Source organism: Harpia harpyja, chromosome Z (assembly GCF_026419915.1).
Source record: "Harpia harpyja isolate bHarHar1 chromosome Z, bHarHar1 primary haplotype, whole genome shotgun sequence".
Lineage (NCBI taxonomy): Eukaryota > Metazoa > Chordata > Aves > Accipitriformes > Accipitridae > Harpia > Harpia harpyja.
The window spans coordinates 23,917,095-23,936,545 of record NC_068969.1 but is presented as its reverse complement, the minus strand read 5'-3'; the positions used below and the strand labels follow the sequence as shown (position 1 = coordinate 23,936,545).

Here is a 19,451-nt window from a genome sequence, read left to right as displayed (position 1 = left end):
TTGCACTGTGCATCACTCTTTTTGTATATTCTTTCATTAGTACCGTTGTTGTTGTTGTAACTTTTTTTTGTGTTGTCCCAGTAAACTGCCCTTGTCTCAACCCTCGAGGTTCCAGTTCTTTTTCTTTTCTCTCCTCCGTCTCCTCCCTATCCCACCGGAGGGGGGCGGGAGGAGTGAGCGAGCGGCTGCGTGGTCCTTTGTTACCGGCTGGGCTGAAACCACGACAGGCATGCACAGTACGAAGGAGATGCGAGCAATATCCTCTGCACACTCATAGCCAGAGTTCATTTCACTTCTTTAGATTGAGTGATATGCCAGCTACAGGTTTCTTAGAAAAACTAGTTGTAGGATGTGGGTCAAAAACAGTGACGCCTTGACACAGACTATATTCCTGAAGAGAAATGGGGATGTTTCTTCCTGATTAATGACTGTACAAACTCAGTAGGAATTAGGATTTCGACCCAGAGGTATTTAGAGAGGACGTGCCTACGTACATTCATAGGAATTTATGTAAAGCAGTCCATTAAACAGTATTAAGCCCTTTTAAAAAGCTGTATGTTTTTAGCAGACGGGACCAGGAGCAGGGTGGTCGTGCCACTCGGCAAAGCTCAGAGGAGATGTCACTGGCAGAACTCATAAGCCATGATTTCAGCCTGAAAATATGTCCACTCATCTCACTGCTCATAACCTTTTGCCAACTCCTGATCTTTCTTTTGTCATATATAAGGAGATAAAATTCTGCTTAATTAAAGGAGAAATTTACAGCTTGTCTGGCTACTAACTGGGACAATGAAAGCAGACCTATGGAAATAGTAGCCTGGACACCCCTCTCTCAAGAATTTAATGCTTTTTGGCATAAGCTAGCTTCTCATTTAGTGTCACGATCTTCAGTGAAACACAGCTGAAAATGAAGCCTGGCGCCTCTGATGAACAAGAACAGTCTGCAGTGAGGAATATGTTCCTTCACACAACAGGTCACCGTGCCCAAATGACCATGGCACTGCCACTTAACCCACCTCTGGGTCTGCCCAGCACTCAGCATCTGTTATTACAGAGATGAAGCACCAGACTGGGTTGCGTCCCCAGCCAGCCCGTGCACATCAAACACCAGGATCTCCACAGGAGGGGTCTGATCGCAACAGGATTCATATACACTGCGATGCAGAACAAGAAGGGAAAAGATGAAAGATTTCATTTCAAAGTGAGGTGGCCCAGTTACGTACTTGTATAAGAAAAACTGTTCAATATTTTACTATCCTGGTGGAAAGAGCATTCACAAAGTTCCCTTCAATCACAGGTATGTCAGATCTTTACTTTCTTCTGCTTTTTAGGTTGGTTGGATATGTTTGCATGAATCGTAATTCAAATATACCCATGTTGCAGCTAGAATTTAAATAAGAAACTTAAATGAGGTATATGGTAAATAATTAGATAACACTACCTTTTGTATGACTCCTAGCAGAGAAGGCTAAAACCGTCTAGCTGACTCCCACACTGTTTCCCACCCGAAGATCTCAGAGCGGTACACAAATGCAGCAGTACACAATAAATAGGACAAAGGACACTCACTATCAGCTGTAATAAAGCCATGGCACAGTGAGATGAGAGGCCCAAGCCATCAGCACACAGTTTTTAGCATGTGCCCACTGACTCTACCAGAACTTCCCACACATCTGCAGTTCTGCTCTTGCCCAGTGCCCGTCCTACAGCATCGAGACTGAAGGGTTTCATTGTGCAGGATGACAAGAAACCTGCCGGCCAAAGCACCAAAGCACGTAAATATAGCTCAACATTAGGGCAAAGCAATTGCTTACCATTTAAACAGTCGAAATCTAATGTTCAAATGCTTTTTTTCTAACACGTTCATGATGCTCAACGATTGGCAAGTTTAAGTCCTAAATAACTAAGCCTGGATGACAATGGCATATCTAGAAGCAAATCCAGGAATTCTGATTATTCTCCTGAAAACTCCTTTTCCGAGTTATTTTTCATGGTACAGCCACAAGTTGACCTTACCCAAGTTTTGAGAAAAGGATTAGCCCCTTCTGTTTGTTTATCTCTGCTTATGAGCAAATAACTTCTTTTTTTCTTTTATTTACAATTGTGAAAAAGGAATACATCTGCCAGATCTGATATACTACTTTCAAAACAGAAAGTGTAATAACTAGAGATGTACCAAATGGCATGTGTGTAATTTGGATAGCATTTATCTTGAAGTGCCTGCCAGCTCAAAATGCTTTAGTTTATTTATCCTACTAATTCCCAAGCTGATTCAAAGACCAGTATTTGCTAGTCAAATTATTTGGTCCCAGTTTTCCCTTTCTAAAGAATCCGCATCAATGGTACAGTAATTTTCTCATCGTGTCTAGCGTGCATGGCATAATGACACGCAGGCCAGGGAAGCAAGATGAAAGAAATGCAAAATGCTCAGTGAAACTCAGTACCTAACACATTTAGGCCTTAATTGGATTGCTGCAGTGTTATTAATACTATTAAATTATCTTGCTCAGGTTACACTCAGTCAATCGGTCCCTAAAAGAACTGTAGATGGTACACAGAAAATTAGGGTTGGCTGATGGGACTTTAATTATACTGCACTTGAGGCCAGTCTTCCATCAACGCCGCAGTCACATCTTGCTGAAACTGAGCGGGGAGAGAAAGAGGAAAGTGATGCGGTTGTGACGGGTGGTTGCTGCAGGGGAAGGTGGCCAAGGGCTGATGCTGGCAGCTGCTTCAGCTCCAAAAGCTGCGCAGGACACTGGTTTGGTCGGCATAGAACTGGCATGTCGCAGCAGGTAGATGGACAAAATGGGAAAACCCAGCAGCATAGATTCAAATTGAAGATCGTTCCATGGATTTAATATCTAAATTAATGCTGGCCTTCCAGTCACACCCTGCCTAAAATGATAACAGTATTAGTCTAGTTGAAATTCCACTAAAGTTCTGCAAAAAAATTCAGAGCTTTTTTTTTTTTTTTTAATTAACCTTGCAAATCTAAGGAATTGTGTGCCTCATCACAGTTTTGCATACTAAAGCAATAATAACACAACACTTTGCCTTCCCCCTGCCACTCCCTTCCATCTCTTTGAAAAGTAGAAATATGATCAGAACTGGTACCTTATTCCCTCCAGGTGAACGACCTAAATATTTAACTGTAAGACGTACTCTCAGTTGTGCACCTTCCTTCTGGTGCAGTGAATTTTCCTTCCCGCAAACAGGGTGATGCATTCAGTAACATCACGGAGAGCATCCTGGTGTGTTTCCCTCTCGCAGGGAGCAGCCAGCAGCAGGGAGATGGGATTCCCCCCCAGGTGAGGGGCACCACGTATAAAGCTCCCACATCCTGAATGAACTTGAACCTCATGTAACGGTTATCAAGGAGAAAAGCCTGTGCCACCTTTTCCAGTTGTATTTTTGAGAAGAAGAGGGACCCACGATCAGCTTTTGCAAAGGGTTTAAGGTTAGGTTTAAGTCTGCACTACCCTTCACCAGCCAGTCTAATGGACAGGCATTGCAGGAATGGAATAAAATATCTAATTATAGTTACCATTGGGAGCCAGATGCTCGGATGCTACTTTTAATGGTCAAATACATATCCTCCACACCATTAAAAGGTGCAATTAACAAGTAAACAAGGTTGTTTCATGGGAATCATTTAACACAGCATTTTCATATAAAATGTACATTTTCAGATTAGTGGAAGAAGAAACAAATAAAAAAGGAAAACAAAGCAAATAAAGGCTTCCCCTCAAGTTTTAAGAGCAGGCTAAAGACCCTTTGCAGCTGTTTATTTGGGGCCATTATTGCCTATCATGTGAACGATTAGCTTGAGACATATTAAAATGCACACTATATATCCAATATTATAGTCTTGCTGCAAACCACATCAATTTTCTACAGAAATCAGTATTCAGGGACATTTAAAAAGTGATTATTTTTGACCCACTCAATACACGTTCTCTGTCAGGAACCTTTATGCTTTGCTTAAATGTTGGAAACTCTAAGGACTGTTCACATGGTCCTGATGTGTGCAGAGCTTTTTAAATAGCCTTTATGGGATTTCTTTCTCCCCTCTAAAGCAAACAGGCGCAATAATATGCGGTCAACATAATTTCTACTCTACTATCCTTGGCACTTGCATCTGCACGGTAGCAAAATTTCATTTTGCAAAGCCCAGCTGGATTATGCTTTGGACCTACAAAAATAGCTTTAAGCCCATAGTTCCTATACCTGTTAATACAATACATTAAAAAATTTTACATGCAAATTCAATAAATAAAAATGGAGACAAATGAGCAAGCCTTTGACTGCTGTTAATAGTCACAGGACTACTGGCATGACTGGAGGATGCCAGCCCACACCTGCTGAGGATCTGCTGAACTAAAATCTCAGGCAGGTGAGGTCCAAAAGCCTGTAATCCTGCTCACTACTCTGACTTCCAGGTTTTGCATGTGGAAAGCATGCCTCAATTCTCTAAACGTGAGCATCTCAACAGAAACCACCATGTATTTTATTCATCCTCTGCATACAAGCATAATAATAGAACTTTGTTTGCTCTTTGTGTCAGGATGCATCACGGATTTGCACCTCCCTGGCAGATTTTGCTAGAAGAGTTTAACAACCAGCCCCCGGCGTGCCTCACGGTGCACACGCGTGCTCTGCCTGCGGTCTGTCCTCGCGGGTCCCCACCGGCCCCCAGCTGCATCCCAACCTCCGGATGGGGAACGCCAGGCAATCCCAACTCACAGAGACAGGGATATTAAACAAACACCTTCTACCACACCAGACAAACTGCAAGAGGAAATATAAAGTGGATAAAAAAGAAACATGACAAGCGTCTCGGTGGCTGCCCCGCTGGGCTTGCTAGACATGAACCTCCGTGCTGCTGTCCACTACCTCCAGGACAAAAGATTACACTTTTTTTGCAAAGGAAAAGACAAAACTTAAATGTGTTTGATCTAGAAGCAGAAATTCAATCACTATTTTGCTGATACTTCTTAGATTCTCTCTCTTTTCTATGCACAGGCTTGGCTTGCCGTTGCCTGCCGCGTTAATCACACGTCTCCACGTACCCTCAGCCTGCAGTTCATGGACTTAAACAGAGGTAATATTTTCTGTCAAAATTCCTTTGCCAGGGCAAGGATGAGGTGCAAACGTAAAAACTAGCACAGCATCTCTATGCCGCTGGAGATCACCCCCACAAGAGAGCAGCCCCCCTTCACCTGTGACTCTGAGGGCGATGGGAGCAGCGGCAAAGCACGATCAGAGCCAACGGCTGCTGCAGGTTTACAGCAGGAGTTACGGGGGGTCCTGCTGGACTGAAACAAGGGGCGAGAAGGATGGAAAACTCTGGCAAAACCACAGCTAAAGACCACAGTGGATCTAACTAGAAACCTGAGTTTTCTACTGGATTCCCTGACAGGTATTTGCAAAATGCCAAGCGTTCACGTGCTGTTGGACAAGCTGTTCTATCCTGCTTTCTACGCTCCGAGTGGTGGAAGAGTAGCTGCTTGGTGAGCAGAACAGCTTTGTTGCACATATTTAGTGTTTTTCTCCACATAGCTGGGTGAACTTCTCCAAACACAACAAAGCACATCTGTTATTGAAAAGCATCTTTCCGTTTTCAGGTATTAAAAAAAGAATATTACGCCCTCAATAACACACAAACTGACATTATTACTCCTGCCAAAAGCAACCAAACCTGTTAATTATCCATAACATATCCCAGCAAAGTATTTGCTCTTGAATATATTTGCTGACAAAAATACATTAGCCTTGCAAAAAAGGATTTAAGAAGTGATGCGTAGGAGCAAAAATATCACCTATTTTAAAAACATAGTGATTTATTTTTTGACCTTCTATTTCTTATGTTACTCATTCTCAGAGCATAAGTCTGCCTGCCTACAGGCTCACGGACATTTAAGAGAACTACACAAGAGGAAGCAAATTCTGAAGTCACCAAGTCTTCTGCTACCTAATTTTTTTTCCATTATAGCTTTTATGAGCTCCTTATGTTTCTGGTTTTTTCCTATCTTTGAAGAGATATGTAATACATCTTAGATATTCTCTCAGCCTAGTTTCTCTTAGCATTTATATCCCTACAAACATTTTACCTTGTGACATTCTCAGACCTGGAGGAAAATTATACCGATGCTCAGAGTTGCCAAAAGCTGATATAGCTTAATTCACTTTGCTTTGCCTAAGGTAGTACAGCTCACATGGTATACATTACCGCCTAGGCAAAATGGGTCAATAACAAAGAGGAAATGACATTTCACGTCTTTAATTCCAAGTCTGAGCTAGTTTTCAGAGTGAGGTGTAAGATTTAACTATTGCCTTCCTATTTTTATATAGCAAAAATCTATGTATAAAGTTCAACTCACTGAATAACCTTTCTTCTTTACAAACCCCACAGTTTTCATCATTTTTGAGTGTGGCAAATAAGAGACAGGAAAGGGATCCACACTGGTCTTGCTCTTCTCTTTGTGGATTATTTTCTAATTCTGCAGCCGGTGGTGACTGAGGGCTGCGGGTACTTGTTCTCCTGGACGTTCTGTTACACTATTCACACCCCACTTTATCCATGCCTCCTAACACTTGAATTCCCCAAATCACTTTCCCCATACCAAAATGCCACCCTGGAAGGATTTCTGATTCACTTCATACAAGGCCTTGCTGCAGAATGATTGTGCAGGACTCCCACCTGGGTACCAGCTGTTGCAGCACACGTTCCAACTATTTGCCAATGTTACATACTCCTCAGCTTTCTATTGCATATATGCAGATGCTAATGCAGTCAATACCGTGCTACTCCCAAGATTTTCTGGTTTAATTTGGCATTACATGCTAAATGTTTGGCACGAGTGTATCGAAGGACACTTGGAGACACACTCTGAGATTCTCTGGGTTACAACACGCACTACCTAAGACTTTTTTCAAAGAAAGCACAGGTACAAACAGGATTATCTGCATTTATCATGATTTGCAATGAGTTGTTTAGCTCTCTTCTGTGGTACAGAAGAAGTGCTCCTTGATTCACATGGTTACTACCACGTATTTCGAGGTTGTGCCCTTATCTGAATAAAAATTATTTACAGCAGCCGTTTCTAAACTTAATGCATCAAAACCATCTGCAGTACTGCAGACCACAATGGTTTTATTCCAAGAGTGCTTACCAAGTCAGGCTGCAATCACAGCTTGTGAGCAGGACCTACGTGATTTCAGTCCTGCTGCCTGTTAGCATACATTTTGGAGACCCGATGGAGGACTAAGGAATTCGCATATGGTCATTCAGCGGGCCAGTGGTTTGAAAAATTCCCTTCCAGTTGGCTGAAAGTTAATTCTGCAAGTTAAGATAATTAAAGGTGTTCATGCCGGTCATGGTTGACATGAGCAATGAAAGATTACAGAATCTAATGACAGAACAAAATAAACAACATCTATCATTATAGTATACATTATAGCTATTGACATGTTGGGCATAGTAACTCGCTAGCCAAAACATGTAATTGAGATGTATTTTAGTAACACACTGATGTAATTATTCACCTTTAAACCTCTAACTGGACTGCATACAGTTTGGCTGACAGCGTAATGGAGACTGAGCTCAGAAATGCCCAGCTATGGCAAAAAGCTTTGCAAACAGGCTGTAGGCCTTTCTGGAAGGACTTTGCATTTAGCAGCGTTTATGTTGTGAACTAATTCCCATAAAGCCAGGCACCTGCAGCCTCATGAGCGCGACTGTGGCCGTGCGTCACCCGCCGACTGTTTGATGTGACACTGAGAAGCGGGTGGACGGACAGGACCAGGGTCAGGGGAGCAGAAGATGCAGAGTGTCAGTAACAGTGCCATGGGGGAGAGGGGCTTCAAGTAGGTTTAATTCATCTCAGTGGGGTGTAAATGCCTGAAGAAGCAGCCCAGAACTTTTTTTTTATGCACCATAAAACTAGTTATTTTGGAGCAGAATAGCATTTCCAAAGAGTCCCTTGAGAAGACGAGGAATGCCGCTGCACTTGGACGTAGCCCCAGCTGAGGATCAGAGTCTGCAGCAGTTGCAGTTCAGCAGGAGCAGCACAGGCTGAGCAGTATTTCCATCAGAAAGAACAGCTCCAATTAAGTTACTTTCCAAAAATAGTGGCTAAAATAATTCATATTTTTTCAGCTATCAGGAATCCAGTTACTTCTGGATGCAGCCACATCTCCATGTATGCCAATATGCTGTAACGTACAGCTAATTAAATCTAAGGGTTTAGCCAATTTCATTAGAAATGTAAACGGTGGTAATTTTCAACAAGTGGCTGCATCCGCTGAAAGCTCAAGGTTCTGCACTGACATAAGAAAACAAAACATACTAATCATGCTTAATACTTAAAATCTTAATTTTAAATAACACCCTGACCTCATTTGCTGAATTTGTTTAATGAGACTGTCTAACACCTGAATAATGCATACCTCCTGTCAACCCATCAGCTCACAAGATTTCAGGCTCCAAGTTGTAATAGAGATGTATTATCTTTGTACCAGCTACTCATTACAGTCTGTAACAGGAATAGGAAATGACAGTACAAGGGCAATTTATGTGACAATAACTGAAATGAGAAAGGAAATTGATACCAATTTTTATCTATCTTGACGTAATCTTTGAACCGTGATTTTGAGCTTACTCAGATGTTGCAAACCAACAGAAATCTTAAGGATTATATATTGCAAAGTTCTGTGCATGCATATACATCCATCCATCCATATACACATATATAAAGGCTTGTAAACACACACATTTTTTTATATATATTTGCAAATAGGGGCTTTGTGATCATACTTTACATGCATATAGGAGCTAGATCCAATAATGCTATCAATAATTGTGCTTTCAGTTACATGCAACTTCACTAAGGTGAAATTGTTTAAGCTAAAATTTTCTAGGTTGGGAGATGCCAAATTTCTATTTTTAAATTTCAGATAAATACTTCGAAATACATTCTTTTAAAAGCATCTAAAAATCCCCAAAACAACCCTGTGGTCATTGTGGTGAAATTCTCTCATCCCTTGCTATTTGAAGCAAAAACTTCTAACTGGCCAGGTAAGTGCCCTTTTGCTCTCCTTCCACCAGAAACCGGGGAAATCCCAGGCTTTCCATAAACTGAAATCTGCAGATGCTCCAGAAAGATTTACCTTTTGCTGCAAAATGTTCTGAAAAAAAAAATCCATCTGCTCTGAACATGCTCTACTGCGATGAAAAAAAACCCCAAATCAAAACCCAACAACAAAACCAAAAAACATTGAACAGAAATAAATCTGAACACATTATTTTAGAAAAACACCATCTGTTGGCAGAATATTCCTGAGCCTCAAACTTCACTGAATAGTTGCTTGGATCTAATTGCCATTCTGAATATTTTACCAAAAAAAGGCAGGTACATATAGGTCTCTTGCCAGAAGGTTAGACATTTGATTACACTTTTCATTAGCTTGCTATTCTTAATGTTTATTTCCAAATTCTATAACAGAGATGTTTATGGCATGTACATAGATTAGTCTGAGCCCAAAAAGATTCAGTAGGTATTGATGTGTGCAGGATCTGCACAAATTGCATAGATCATTACAAAGTAACTTAATGTATTTCTATTTGTGGGGAAAAAACAGAATTGCAGCATAGACGTTGCATCATCCTCTTTGTCAGTGACTTGCTTCGAAAGGGTCCCTGCCTGTTGTCAGGGTCAGCGGTGGCTCCCCATCCTCTGTAGGGTGAAAGCTGACCTCAAGCCCTACACACTTTCTGTTTGCTCCAAGACCAGAGACCCTGATGTACTGGAATGTTACTTTCTTTAAAGCAAGGCTTCTTTTTTTCCATTTTTCGTGCTCCTCTAAAATACTGGCCCATACCTACAGTGAAGAAAACAACATAATACAGCTATTTCCTCAAGGAGGAGGGAGTTATTAATAAGTCCACAGCAATTTCCTTTGCACCATATAACATGACCCAGGATTTATAAGGGGAGTTAGATCTATGTAATGTACGTGTTTATGGAAGCATATTGATAATTATCAATACTATTAATCTTCTAAGCACTTGTTTAGAAAGATTGCAGCAATATATCACTTATTGCTGGAGGAAATTAATAAAAGCATAAGGAATTGCTAAGCAGCCAGCCTTCCCGACGCTGCATGCAAAAGGCTCCATTTAACCAGCAGTCATGTTTCAAGCTGTACACTGTTTCATGTGACTAAACAATCTACAATTCAAGGGCACATCTATAAAACAATACTGATTTTTTTGTTTATCTCTGTACACAGTATGTTTAGGCATCTTTAATATGTATTTATTTCTGTTTGGAAACAAATTAATTAGAAGTATGTTTTAATTTTATCTGGAGCTTACAGTTAACCCCGTCTGATGCTTTGGAAGTGAAACATGTTTCAAGTAAGAGCTACTTGAAATCTCTACAGTGTAATAAAGGACAGGACATCCTGTTTTCTGTCCACAATCAAGGATACACTTTCTTCAGCCATCCTGAAAAAGTGCTGCAGCATCTGATCAGAACCTGAGTGCCCAGTGGCACCTTTATAAGCCATAACACCGAGCTGGTAGAGTGCATTTGACAAGTTGGAGATGCTGATGCAATTAAAACAACATGATGCACCCTATGCGGACACTAATAGGCTAGAAGTACAGCATTAATTAGACAATCAAACTGAAAACAACCTGCATTAGCTTGCTCTAGGAAGATATCCCTCTCTAATGGCAAATAAATAGGTCTCCTGTAACCATTTCACTACTCACCAAGACGAGGGTGAAGGTGAAACAGGGCGTCACGTCCGCCACCGTGCTGCAAGTTGTGGAGGGACGGTACGAGACGACCACCACGTCTCAGCTGGGTGCTCCACCACGCGAGGGAGGTGAGAGCCCTTGCCCCATGGAGAGCTTCCTTCTTGCTATTCAGTCAAGACCTCTGGTTCGTCATGCAGGACCTCAATACCCCAACAACTCATTTGTTACTAGACCACAGAAAGCAGCTGGTGTCCGTACGCGGGAGTCCGGACAGGTCTCTCCAGCCTGCTCATGGCTCAGCCTTGGTGGCACCGACACATCCAGACCAGGCTTAAGCCACGCAAACTGAAAACTTTAAATGAGCTCAGCCTTTTAATGACCCCCGAAAGCTTGTCAGTATGAAATAGGAAAACAGGGTGGGGATGGAAGAAGAGGCCAAAACTCTGGCTTTTCGGTCAAATGCAAGTCTGCTGCTCACTTCAGCAATACAAGAGATTGAACCCATATGCCTACTTGTCCAAATCCAATAGCAGTCTACTTGGCAACACTTTTGCGTAAATCACATTTTTAACAAAAAATGTTAACAGCAAGGCTAGCTTTACTTTACTTTTCGTTCTGCATAACTGTTGGGAATTTCTAAATTTTGCTATCATATCAGAGGAAAAATTTGAAGGAAGTGGAACATATGCACGCTCTGTCTGCCCCTCCATCTGTCTGTACCAACTTCCTTCCTAATAACTTTTGAACTTCCTGGCCAATTTGAAGCACATTTGCTACAAGGAGAGATTTCTGAAGGATTAGTAAAACTCAGTGGATAGTTAGAAGAGAGATGCACCCAACCCTGAGCATCTCTCTCCCCCTTTTGGTTCAGCCAGCCAGCCAACCAGTCGGCATATGTGTAATTCAAACAGCCACGATACAGGCTGCTGCTTGCACAGCAAATGATACAGGGGTGTGGGAGGGAGTTCAGGCACTGCAAGGAAATTGTGGAGACAACTATGGGAAGGAGTCACAGGGAACGTGATGGAGAGTGCTGCTGTGATAGGGTATGCAGAAGACAAATCCTTGGAAAAAGAAGATTCAACAATTTCACAGGGATTTTCTTTACTTTTTGATTTTGACAGCTTAGGGATACTTGCAGAGGTTTGGATGTGAAAACATAATAAACCTGGGACCTGCTGAGTTAACTCTGTATAGAGAAAGAGAAGCAATATCACCAAATTTCCCATGAGAACCTGCAGTTCCTCTAGGAGTGATCCATTTTTCTCTCCTTCAGGCATATCAGTTCCTCCAGGAGAGATGCATTTCTGTTCAAAGCATTACAAGTTGCATTCATAGAAGCCAGCCAGGTATAGGAGCTGGTCAGCCAGTTCCTTGCATTCCTACAGTGCCTCCTATCGAGCAACCTCGAAGTGCTTTACTAACAAAGGCAGGCACGCATGGCAAGATGACATCTATTGTTATTGGATCTATGGTGTACATGGGGTAAAACAGAGCATGGAGCATGAACTACATTTCTAAAATTCCAGGTGAAACATAAGGCATGAAAGCAGAACCTGTATCTCCTGGCCACTCTGCCTTCTTGCTTAACCCACAGAGTCATCCTCACTATTTCCCATTGCTTGAACAACACAAGCATTAGAGATCTAGCTACTGCTGAAGTAAAAAAAGAAAGTTACCCATTTGAAAAGCAAAACAACCAAAAACCAGCTGGTACATGACACACCTTCTTTTCCCCATGGTAGATTTCCTCCTTTTCACCACTAGCGCTTTTGGCTTTTGAAATATATTAAAGCTAAATGCAGTCAAAATAGTTCTCCTCATAATGATGCAACTGCCTTGTAATACACGAGCATACTCTCAACACTAGCATAGTAAAATGCAGTCCTGGTTTCAGATGCTAATATTACTGTGGTCAACAGTTTTATTGCCTAGTTGCATTAGCTGTATCTTTGCTATTCAACAGGCTCTGGGGGTCATGATACAAGATTTCAATAGGGATGCAGCTGGCCAAATTTCTGATCCTAAAATTCAGGGCAAAGCATTTCAAATTGCAGGAGGACGCATACTATAAATATTGCATACTAAATCTGCATGCAGGGGGCCAAAAAGGGTCTGACAGAACATCACATAATCTTCATAAAAGAGAGAGAGGCAGGAGGTGCTCTTCCATGACCTCTTATGGGAGGTGGGTGGGCATCTTGTGATCAAACTTCACTGCAGGGAGAACAAAGCACTGCAACAGTTTTTCATGGAATACTGGCCAAGCCATTTAAAATTAGACATCTGCTCATTTTATCCTTGCGTAGATATCTGTGAAATACAGCCAAAATCATTACTAAATCATGCATTGGGTACTAGGCAAAGCTGTGCTAGGTTGCTTGACAACAAGCAAGCAAAAGAAAACTTGGTGATTATATTGTCCTTACGTAAAAACTACATTATGTCCCAAGTTTGCTGCAGTAAAAAGTCATAAAATATTTTCTTGGTTATAGACGAAATTCTGACCTCAGATACAGAAACGTAAATCCAGGGTGAATGAACTACACTCAGAGGAGACACTTCACATACAAACTTGCTAAAGGGAGAGCAGAGCCTGGCTCCTGTGCGGGTAGGGAGCAGACATCTGCCTTTGCTTTTTTATGTCTGACAGAAATGTTCAGTAAAGGTGATACGAAGATGTGGGGAAGCAATCAGGATAGAGAAATATGAATGTCTCAGAAATTTTGTAAAACCAGGTTTATAAACTCATGACAACAAAAAGAAAACAAACTGATACAGCATATTTTGAGACTTGCAAATACATTGTTAAAGATCTCTTCAGTCTATCTACTGTCATGCAATAGAGAGAAATGTAAGAAGAAGTTATTCTGTAATTTTACATGAAAAAATCTGGTACAGCTATCAAGATTAATCAGCCCTGTGCCCCCTGTACTTCTGCCCTTGCTCCAAAATACTGTGAATTGGAAGGTGACATATACCATTGTAGGTTAGACAGACAATAGACTGAACAGTAGCACTACTTCCAGGGAAATAAAATGCAAAATATTCTTGCTCCTTCTTTGAATGAAGACAATGATAAAGAAGAAAATATTTACTCACCTTTGATGGTCTTACCTACCGCCTTTGAGATCTGGAGTGTCCTTACCAGTAAGGCCTGCATAATAGGGCAGAACAACTTTTCTCTTTTGTAACTGAGGAAATTCAGACACACAGAACTAAACGAGACTGCCCAACATGACAAGTCTCTTGGAAAACAGAGCATCACTTCAGCGTTTTCTAAATTAGTATGAGCACCCTCACCAAACATCCTTTTGTTTCTCTTCTTGTGTTACTATTAAAGAAATAAGAATTGGGGAAATATATCCTGAAGTGTTATCTCCACAATAATTACTGAAGACAGATTGTAGCCTTTGGTAGTTTTTCCTGGGATGTATTTAATAGTAGCTATTATTTTGGTTGGTTATTTTAGGGAATCCTTGACTGCTCTAAACTCCACAATTTTCTTTATTATTGTAAGAAAACACAAACAGGGACTATCACAGCAATGCTAATCCTGTGTGAGAAACTAGGACCCGTAAGTGAGTAGAAGGGAAGTTAGTGAGAGAATCTCAACTACTGATATAACCCTGTAGCCGTGAGGATAGGAGGGTGAGGAAAGTGTGCTTTTTATGGAAACATTTAACACACCAACAGGAATACAAATCAAGCTCCGTTAATTTAGCTTTAAATTTTAATGAATCAGGATGTGTAGTTTACATAAAGAAGGATTTACTTAATAAAATATTAATATTTTTTGCTAAAAGAACTGTAAATTGCAAGTTAATATAGTTTTCCTTAAATAGAACATCAAAAGCTCGAAATCACTGAAAGAGCACGCAGCAAATCAAAATGAGCCAAAATTCAAGAGCAAAATAATCGTGGTCAGTCTCAAGGACTGGACCCTTGGTAATCCACAGTAATTACTTCATTTAACAAAAGACACGAAAACTTTAAAAATAGAAAGTGTCCTGCATTCGGTTACACTCCAGACGATGGTGGTTTGATCTGCCTAGGTAGCCCATGGCTTGCATCCCAGCTGAAGAGCTGCATAGCTGGAGCGCTAGCTCAGGCTCCCCACAATTAACGGGTCTCATCCCCTGGGTGCAGCAAGCATTATGCCGGCTCCGCGCACAGAGAGCCGAGGCACAAGCCACAGTTGCTAGGACCACACGCTGTGTGCCAGGTACGTCCTGGCCACCTCTCGAGTGCGTGTCAGGAGGGGACTGTGCTCACACAGCCTTCCCTTTCACCCCGTGCCCTATTTTCCAAGGGAATCTGGCAGCAGAGGCAGGGAAGGAGCCGTAATGCACCAAGGATGGACGATGTCAGGAGAGGGAGCTGGCATCATCTCCGGTGGGAACTTGGACTGAGAGAGGAAAACCCTTTTGCAGCAACTGGCATCTCACTTCAGGAATGCCTTGACTTTATTCAGGCTCTGCTGCTGAAAAGCAGTCAAACTGAACTGAAAAAACTGTCTTTGTGCTTTAATAACAATCTACAAGGAGTCAAATAACTATAAGGTTAAACTGGCACCACTTCTCCATGAATCTGAGGCTCAAGCAACTTGCACAAAGTCATGCAGGAAGCCTGAACCCAGATCTCCAGAGACCTGTCACAGACCATCCTTGTATGGACAAAGCTGACACAAGTCTCCAGCTTTCTCAGCCACCAGTCGTGTTTTTTTCATCTGGGAAACATCAAAGTATCTTCAGGGTCTTTGATCGCCTGCTGTTACGTGCTTGTTTTTCTTTAGGCGTCATTACAAAACGGCCATCTCATTCATATGGATATCTTTGCTACGTGCTTAAAAGTAACACCGGAAAAGTGAGTCACTCAAAAATATTTAGTTTCAGCTTCCCTAGAACTAGAAAAACTGAAGAGTATAACTAGAAAAACTGAAAAGCATCTGCAAATGAAAGCCCACTGGTTTCAGACTACAACGCATTACTGCTTCATTTTCCAAGTTGGCAACTAGGGACTTCAGACACACAAAAGTAATAAAATTTGCACGATCACCTAATGTCTCTATTAGTCTGAGGAGCTTTGGTACTCAGGGTATGGAGAAGAGGTTGCAGGACAGAGTAAAAGAAGATAATATGCAAAAAAAAACCCCCCACCACATTATGCATCTGTGAAGAAATAGTAAAGATCCCTATTAATCTTTGCAGGATGAAAAAAGCATTTATTGACTATACCTGACAAAAAAGAGCAAGCAAAGAATAAAATAGACTCACATTGAGCTGGAGGTCATCTGTCCACTGGCCAATGAGGCGGTAGCCAGGGGTGTTGGTGTTGGTGGTGTGGTACTGGAAGATGTCGTAGCGCCCCGGGGCATCACCGTTTTTGTTGAACATCACTGGAGTGCCAGCACTGCCTGGGGGAAGGAAACAAGACAAAATCCAACCAACCAATGCCAAATCTTTACAATACTTTTTTTATTTAGTCATGGTTGAGAGCTTTCAGACTGGCAATGTGTTTCAGGCAAAGGTCATCTGTCACCCCATCTAAACCGGATACTTCAGGACACAGTGGCATCATCCTAGCCCTCTTCCAGAGATTAATTATCACTGCCCAAACCTAATGACTAAAAATAAAACAAACAGAACTAGATCAGCCTGACTTCACTCTAGCTTTGCACAAAGCAAGAAATATCAGAAGGCTTTTCTTCATGCCCTCCAGCCTCCCTCCCATCTCTCTTTCCTCGGGGAGTTCTTTAGTGAAAATCACTCCTGTGAATGGAGCCTCTAAATGATTTTTTCCCCCAGAAAATGTTCCATCTGCTTCTGAGAGATACTGTTGTCAGAAGTCAGCCCAGGTCTAGTGAATCTTGACTAGCATCCAGAAATAGCTTCCTCCTCCACAATATGTTCTTATTCCCATAATCAGCATGCAGTTGGGATGGAAAAGAACAGACTAAGCTATAGGAAAACTGTTCCTTGTGTACTCCTTTATTTAGGCTCTACAACACTGACATAAGCTGAAAAGTGTCTCAGTCAGGAACAGTTCAGGATCAGGATCCTGAATTAACTTTATTTGACATATACTAAGGTCACTAGCACGGGTAAGGAAGTGCAGGGCAAGCAACAAGGCAAGGATACCCCCACAACCCTTCCTTTGTGCCTGGTGCTGAGCAAAGCCAGCCGGCAGCCTGGAGGTGCACCGATAGCTGAGCAACGGGACAGACGATTCCTGATCCTCACGCGAGTTCTCACCTGAACATCTGCATTTTAATTACCATGGCATTAGATGTGAACCCTTTCTTAGATAAGAATTCAAAGCAGCACTGAATTTCCTCAGATCTCTAGGTGAAAACTTCAAGGGTGACATTTATTTCATGACATATTAAAATAGGTTTCAGTAGGGTAGAGTAATATTGTGTCAAGATTGAAGATTATGACAATACTCCAGCATATCTATATTCAAAGCTTCCTCCTCCTGCATAACTTTTTTTCCCTAAAGCAATGAAAAATCTCTCCTGTTGTAGCACTGAACTTTAAGATTATGGTTTTCTTCATGATTCCCATTCTTCACTGAATTCCAGTGAGTGAAAAAAGATTTGAAGGAATGAATTAGCATAGTTTCCATTCTAGCTCTGGTAAATTGTTTCCTGTCTATCCTACAATCCTCTGAGATCAGATACAGATTCAGTTCAAAGGCTGGTTCAGAAAATCTTCCACTGAAATCTGCCCTCACTGGTTCCTTATGAGCACTGGGTAGATATTTAATTGTCATTACAGATTAATGTAGCCAGAATACATTTACAGTGAAAACACTTAAAGTGAATAAGAAGAAATGGCTGTAATTCCTAGGCTCCTTCGGCAAGTCAGCACAAACGGTAAATTGGATTTAGCTAATCACAACTCTTAAAAGGCTGTATATTATTAGTTAAGCTCGGTTTTGTCAGAGCCGACAAAAAAAGTACAATTCAAAGGGTAGGAGCTCAAGCGAGGCTCCCAAAATACGATATAGACATTTGTGGTTTCCCCGCATCCCAACAAAACCCCAGCATGGACATGAAGAGTGTCCATGTCTATGTCTGCACGTCAGAAGGCAGACTGAGAGCGGACACCATCATCATGGCCATGCCAAAGTCAACAGTGCCAAGACAAACTCTGCTGCCTCAAAGTCTTCTGTAGGCTGAGGGGAAGCAGCCAAGAGCACGTCTACAGTCACCTTCGTGGGCCATCAGGAATGTCACTCAGAACCCTCCTGGCTAAGCCACAGCCACTCCACCACAGTGCATGGGGTAGAGCCAACCTCTCCGTCCCCCGGCTGGGCACCCAGAGCAGGTTCCCTGCCTGCCTGCAGACGGTGCTGGCAGAAGCCCTGTTCCCTACTCAAGGGGCAGGCAGCGGACAACAGGGTCAATAAACAGAAGGCCAACGTGAAGGATAGGTGTTGTTACGGACCTAAGAGGTCCTAAAGTGAGAATGTATCAGGAGCTGTCACTCCAAAACGTGCCACTTCTGTGTTTTGCAGGAAGCAAGAAAACTTTTTGTAGGTTACTGCTAATTGTTGCTTTGCATAGCTGCATGCAGATAGCTTTTAAACTCCGACGTTTAAAATAATCCGTACAATCAGTGAATGCGCTTGGATGCTACAGGGCTGCAGACTCCACAGCAACACAGCATGATACAGCATTGTCTGCTGGGTCACCTCCAGAGGCCCCTACAGGCACAGTCCCTTGGGACATCGACCTCATGCATGGATGTGGATACTTGATAGTCAGCAGTAAACACCTGTTGCTATTTTCAGGTACACACACATTTATGCGTTAAAATTCTAGAGAAAAAAGCTGTGAAAAGTCTGGGATCTGTAAGGAAGACGAATATGTATAGAAACGCAAAGAACCGATAATCTCAGGTCATAAGTCAAGCAGAAGCGTCCTGTTTCCTAACTTTGAAGTTGGAGTAATTGGACTCCTGGCTAAGTATCTACTTAGTAAATGCAAGCTTTCTTTAACCTTTGTGTGGGCTCTGGTGCATGCTTTGGTGCTCTTTTTGTACCATCTGTCTGGAGGAACCCATCAGTCCTGTTTTAAATTGCTACAGCATTTCAGTCTCCACTTGCAATTCAAGTTCCTTTGTGCACTTACAAAAATAATAAAAAGTAATGTATGAAAACCTCCCTACAGAGAAAGGAATTTTCAAAATGATCCTATTTGTTATTTGACTTCTTGATCTTCTAATTATTAAAACATATGGTCATTTAGTTGTGTTTTGATAATTTAAGATTTATTTTCCTTCTATTAAGTTTTACAAGAATTTTGCTTAGCCCCAGAAACACTTCAGAAACTGAGTATTAGCCTCTGGACTGCAGCTTCTTGCTCATTCAGAGGCTATGACAATTTAATTCATCTTCAGTTCCCACCAAGTAAGCTGCCTTCTCACTGCACAGACACAGAGAGTACATGACACCCTTTCACCTGCAGGATGCATTCAAAAAACCACACAATCTGACTGAATTTGTAGAATTGTGATCTCTTCATCACCACAAGATGAGAAGTGAATTAACAGGAGAAGGACAGGGTGCTAGACAGGTGTAACTAGCTAAGGTGTTTCTTTATTATTCAGTTCACGTTTACTGCAGTTTGAGGACCTCAAGGGCTCATATGAACAGAATCTTTAGCTTTTTCAATAGC

At 41.8% G+C, this 19,451-nt stretch overlaps 1 protein-coding gene across 5 annotated transcripts in view; it reads right to left on the bottom strand.

Annotated features, from left to right (window-relative positions):
- GRM7 (glutamate metabotropic receptor 7) overlaps positions 1 to 19,451 on the bottom strand; it is a 317,615-nt gene that overhangs the window by 87,791 nt on the left and 210,373 nt on the right. For 4 of the 5 annotated variants that reach the window (XM_052778044.1, XM_052778041.1, XM_052778043.1 and 1 more), the window contains exon 7: positions 16,045 to 16,184. In XM_052778044.1, coding sequence (XP_052634004.1) covers positions 16,045 to 16,184 — 140 coding nt within the window. Of the gene's footprint in view, positions 1 to 14,499; positions 15,614 to 16,044; positions 16,185 to 19,451 lie in introns of those variants that run through there. The other variant, XM_052778045.1, reaches the window with a different exon arrangement.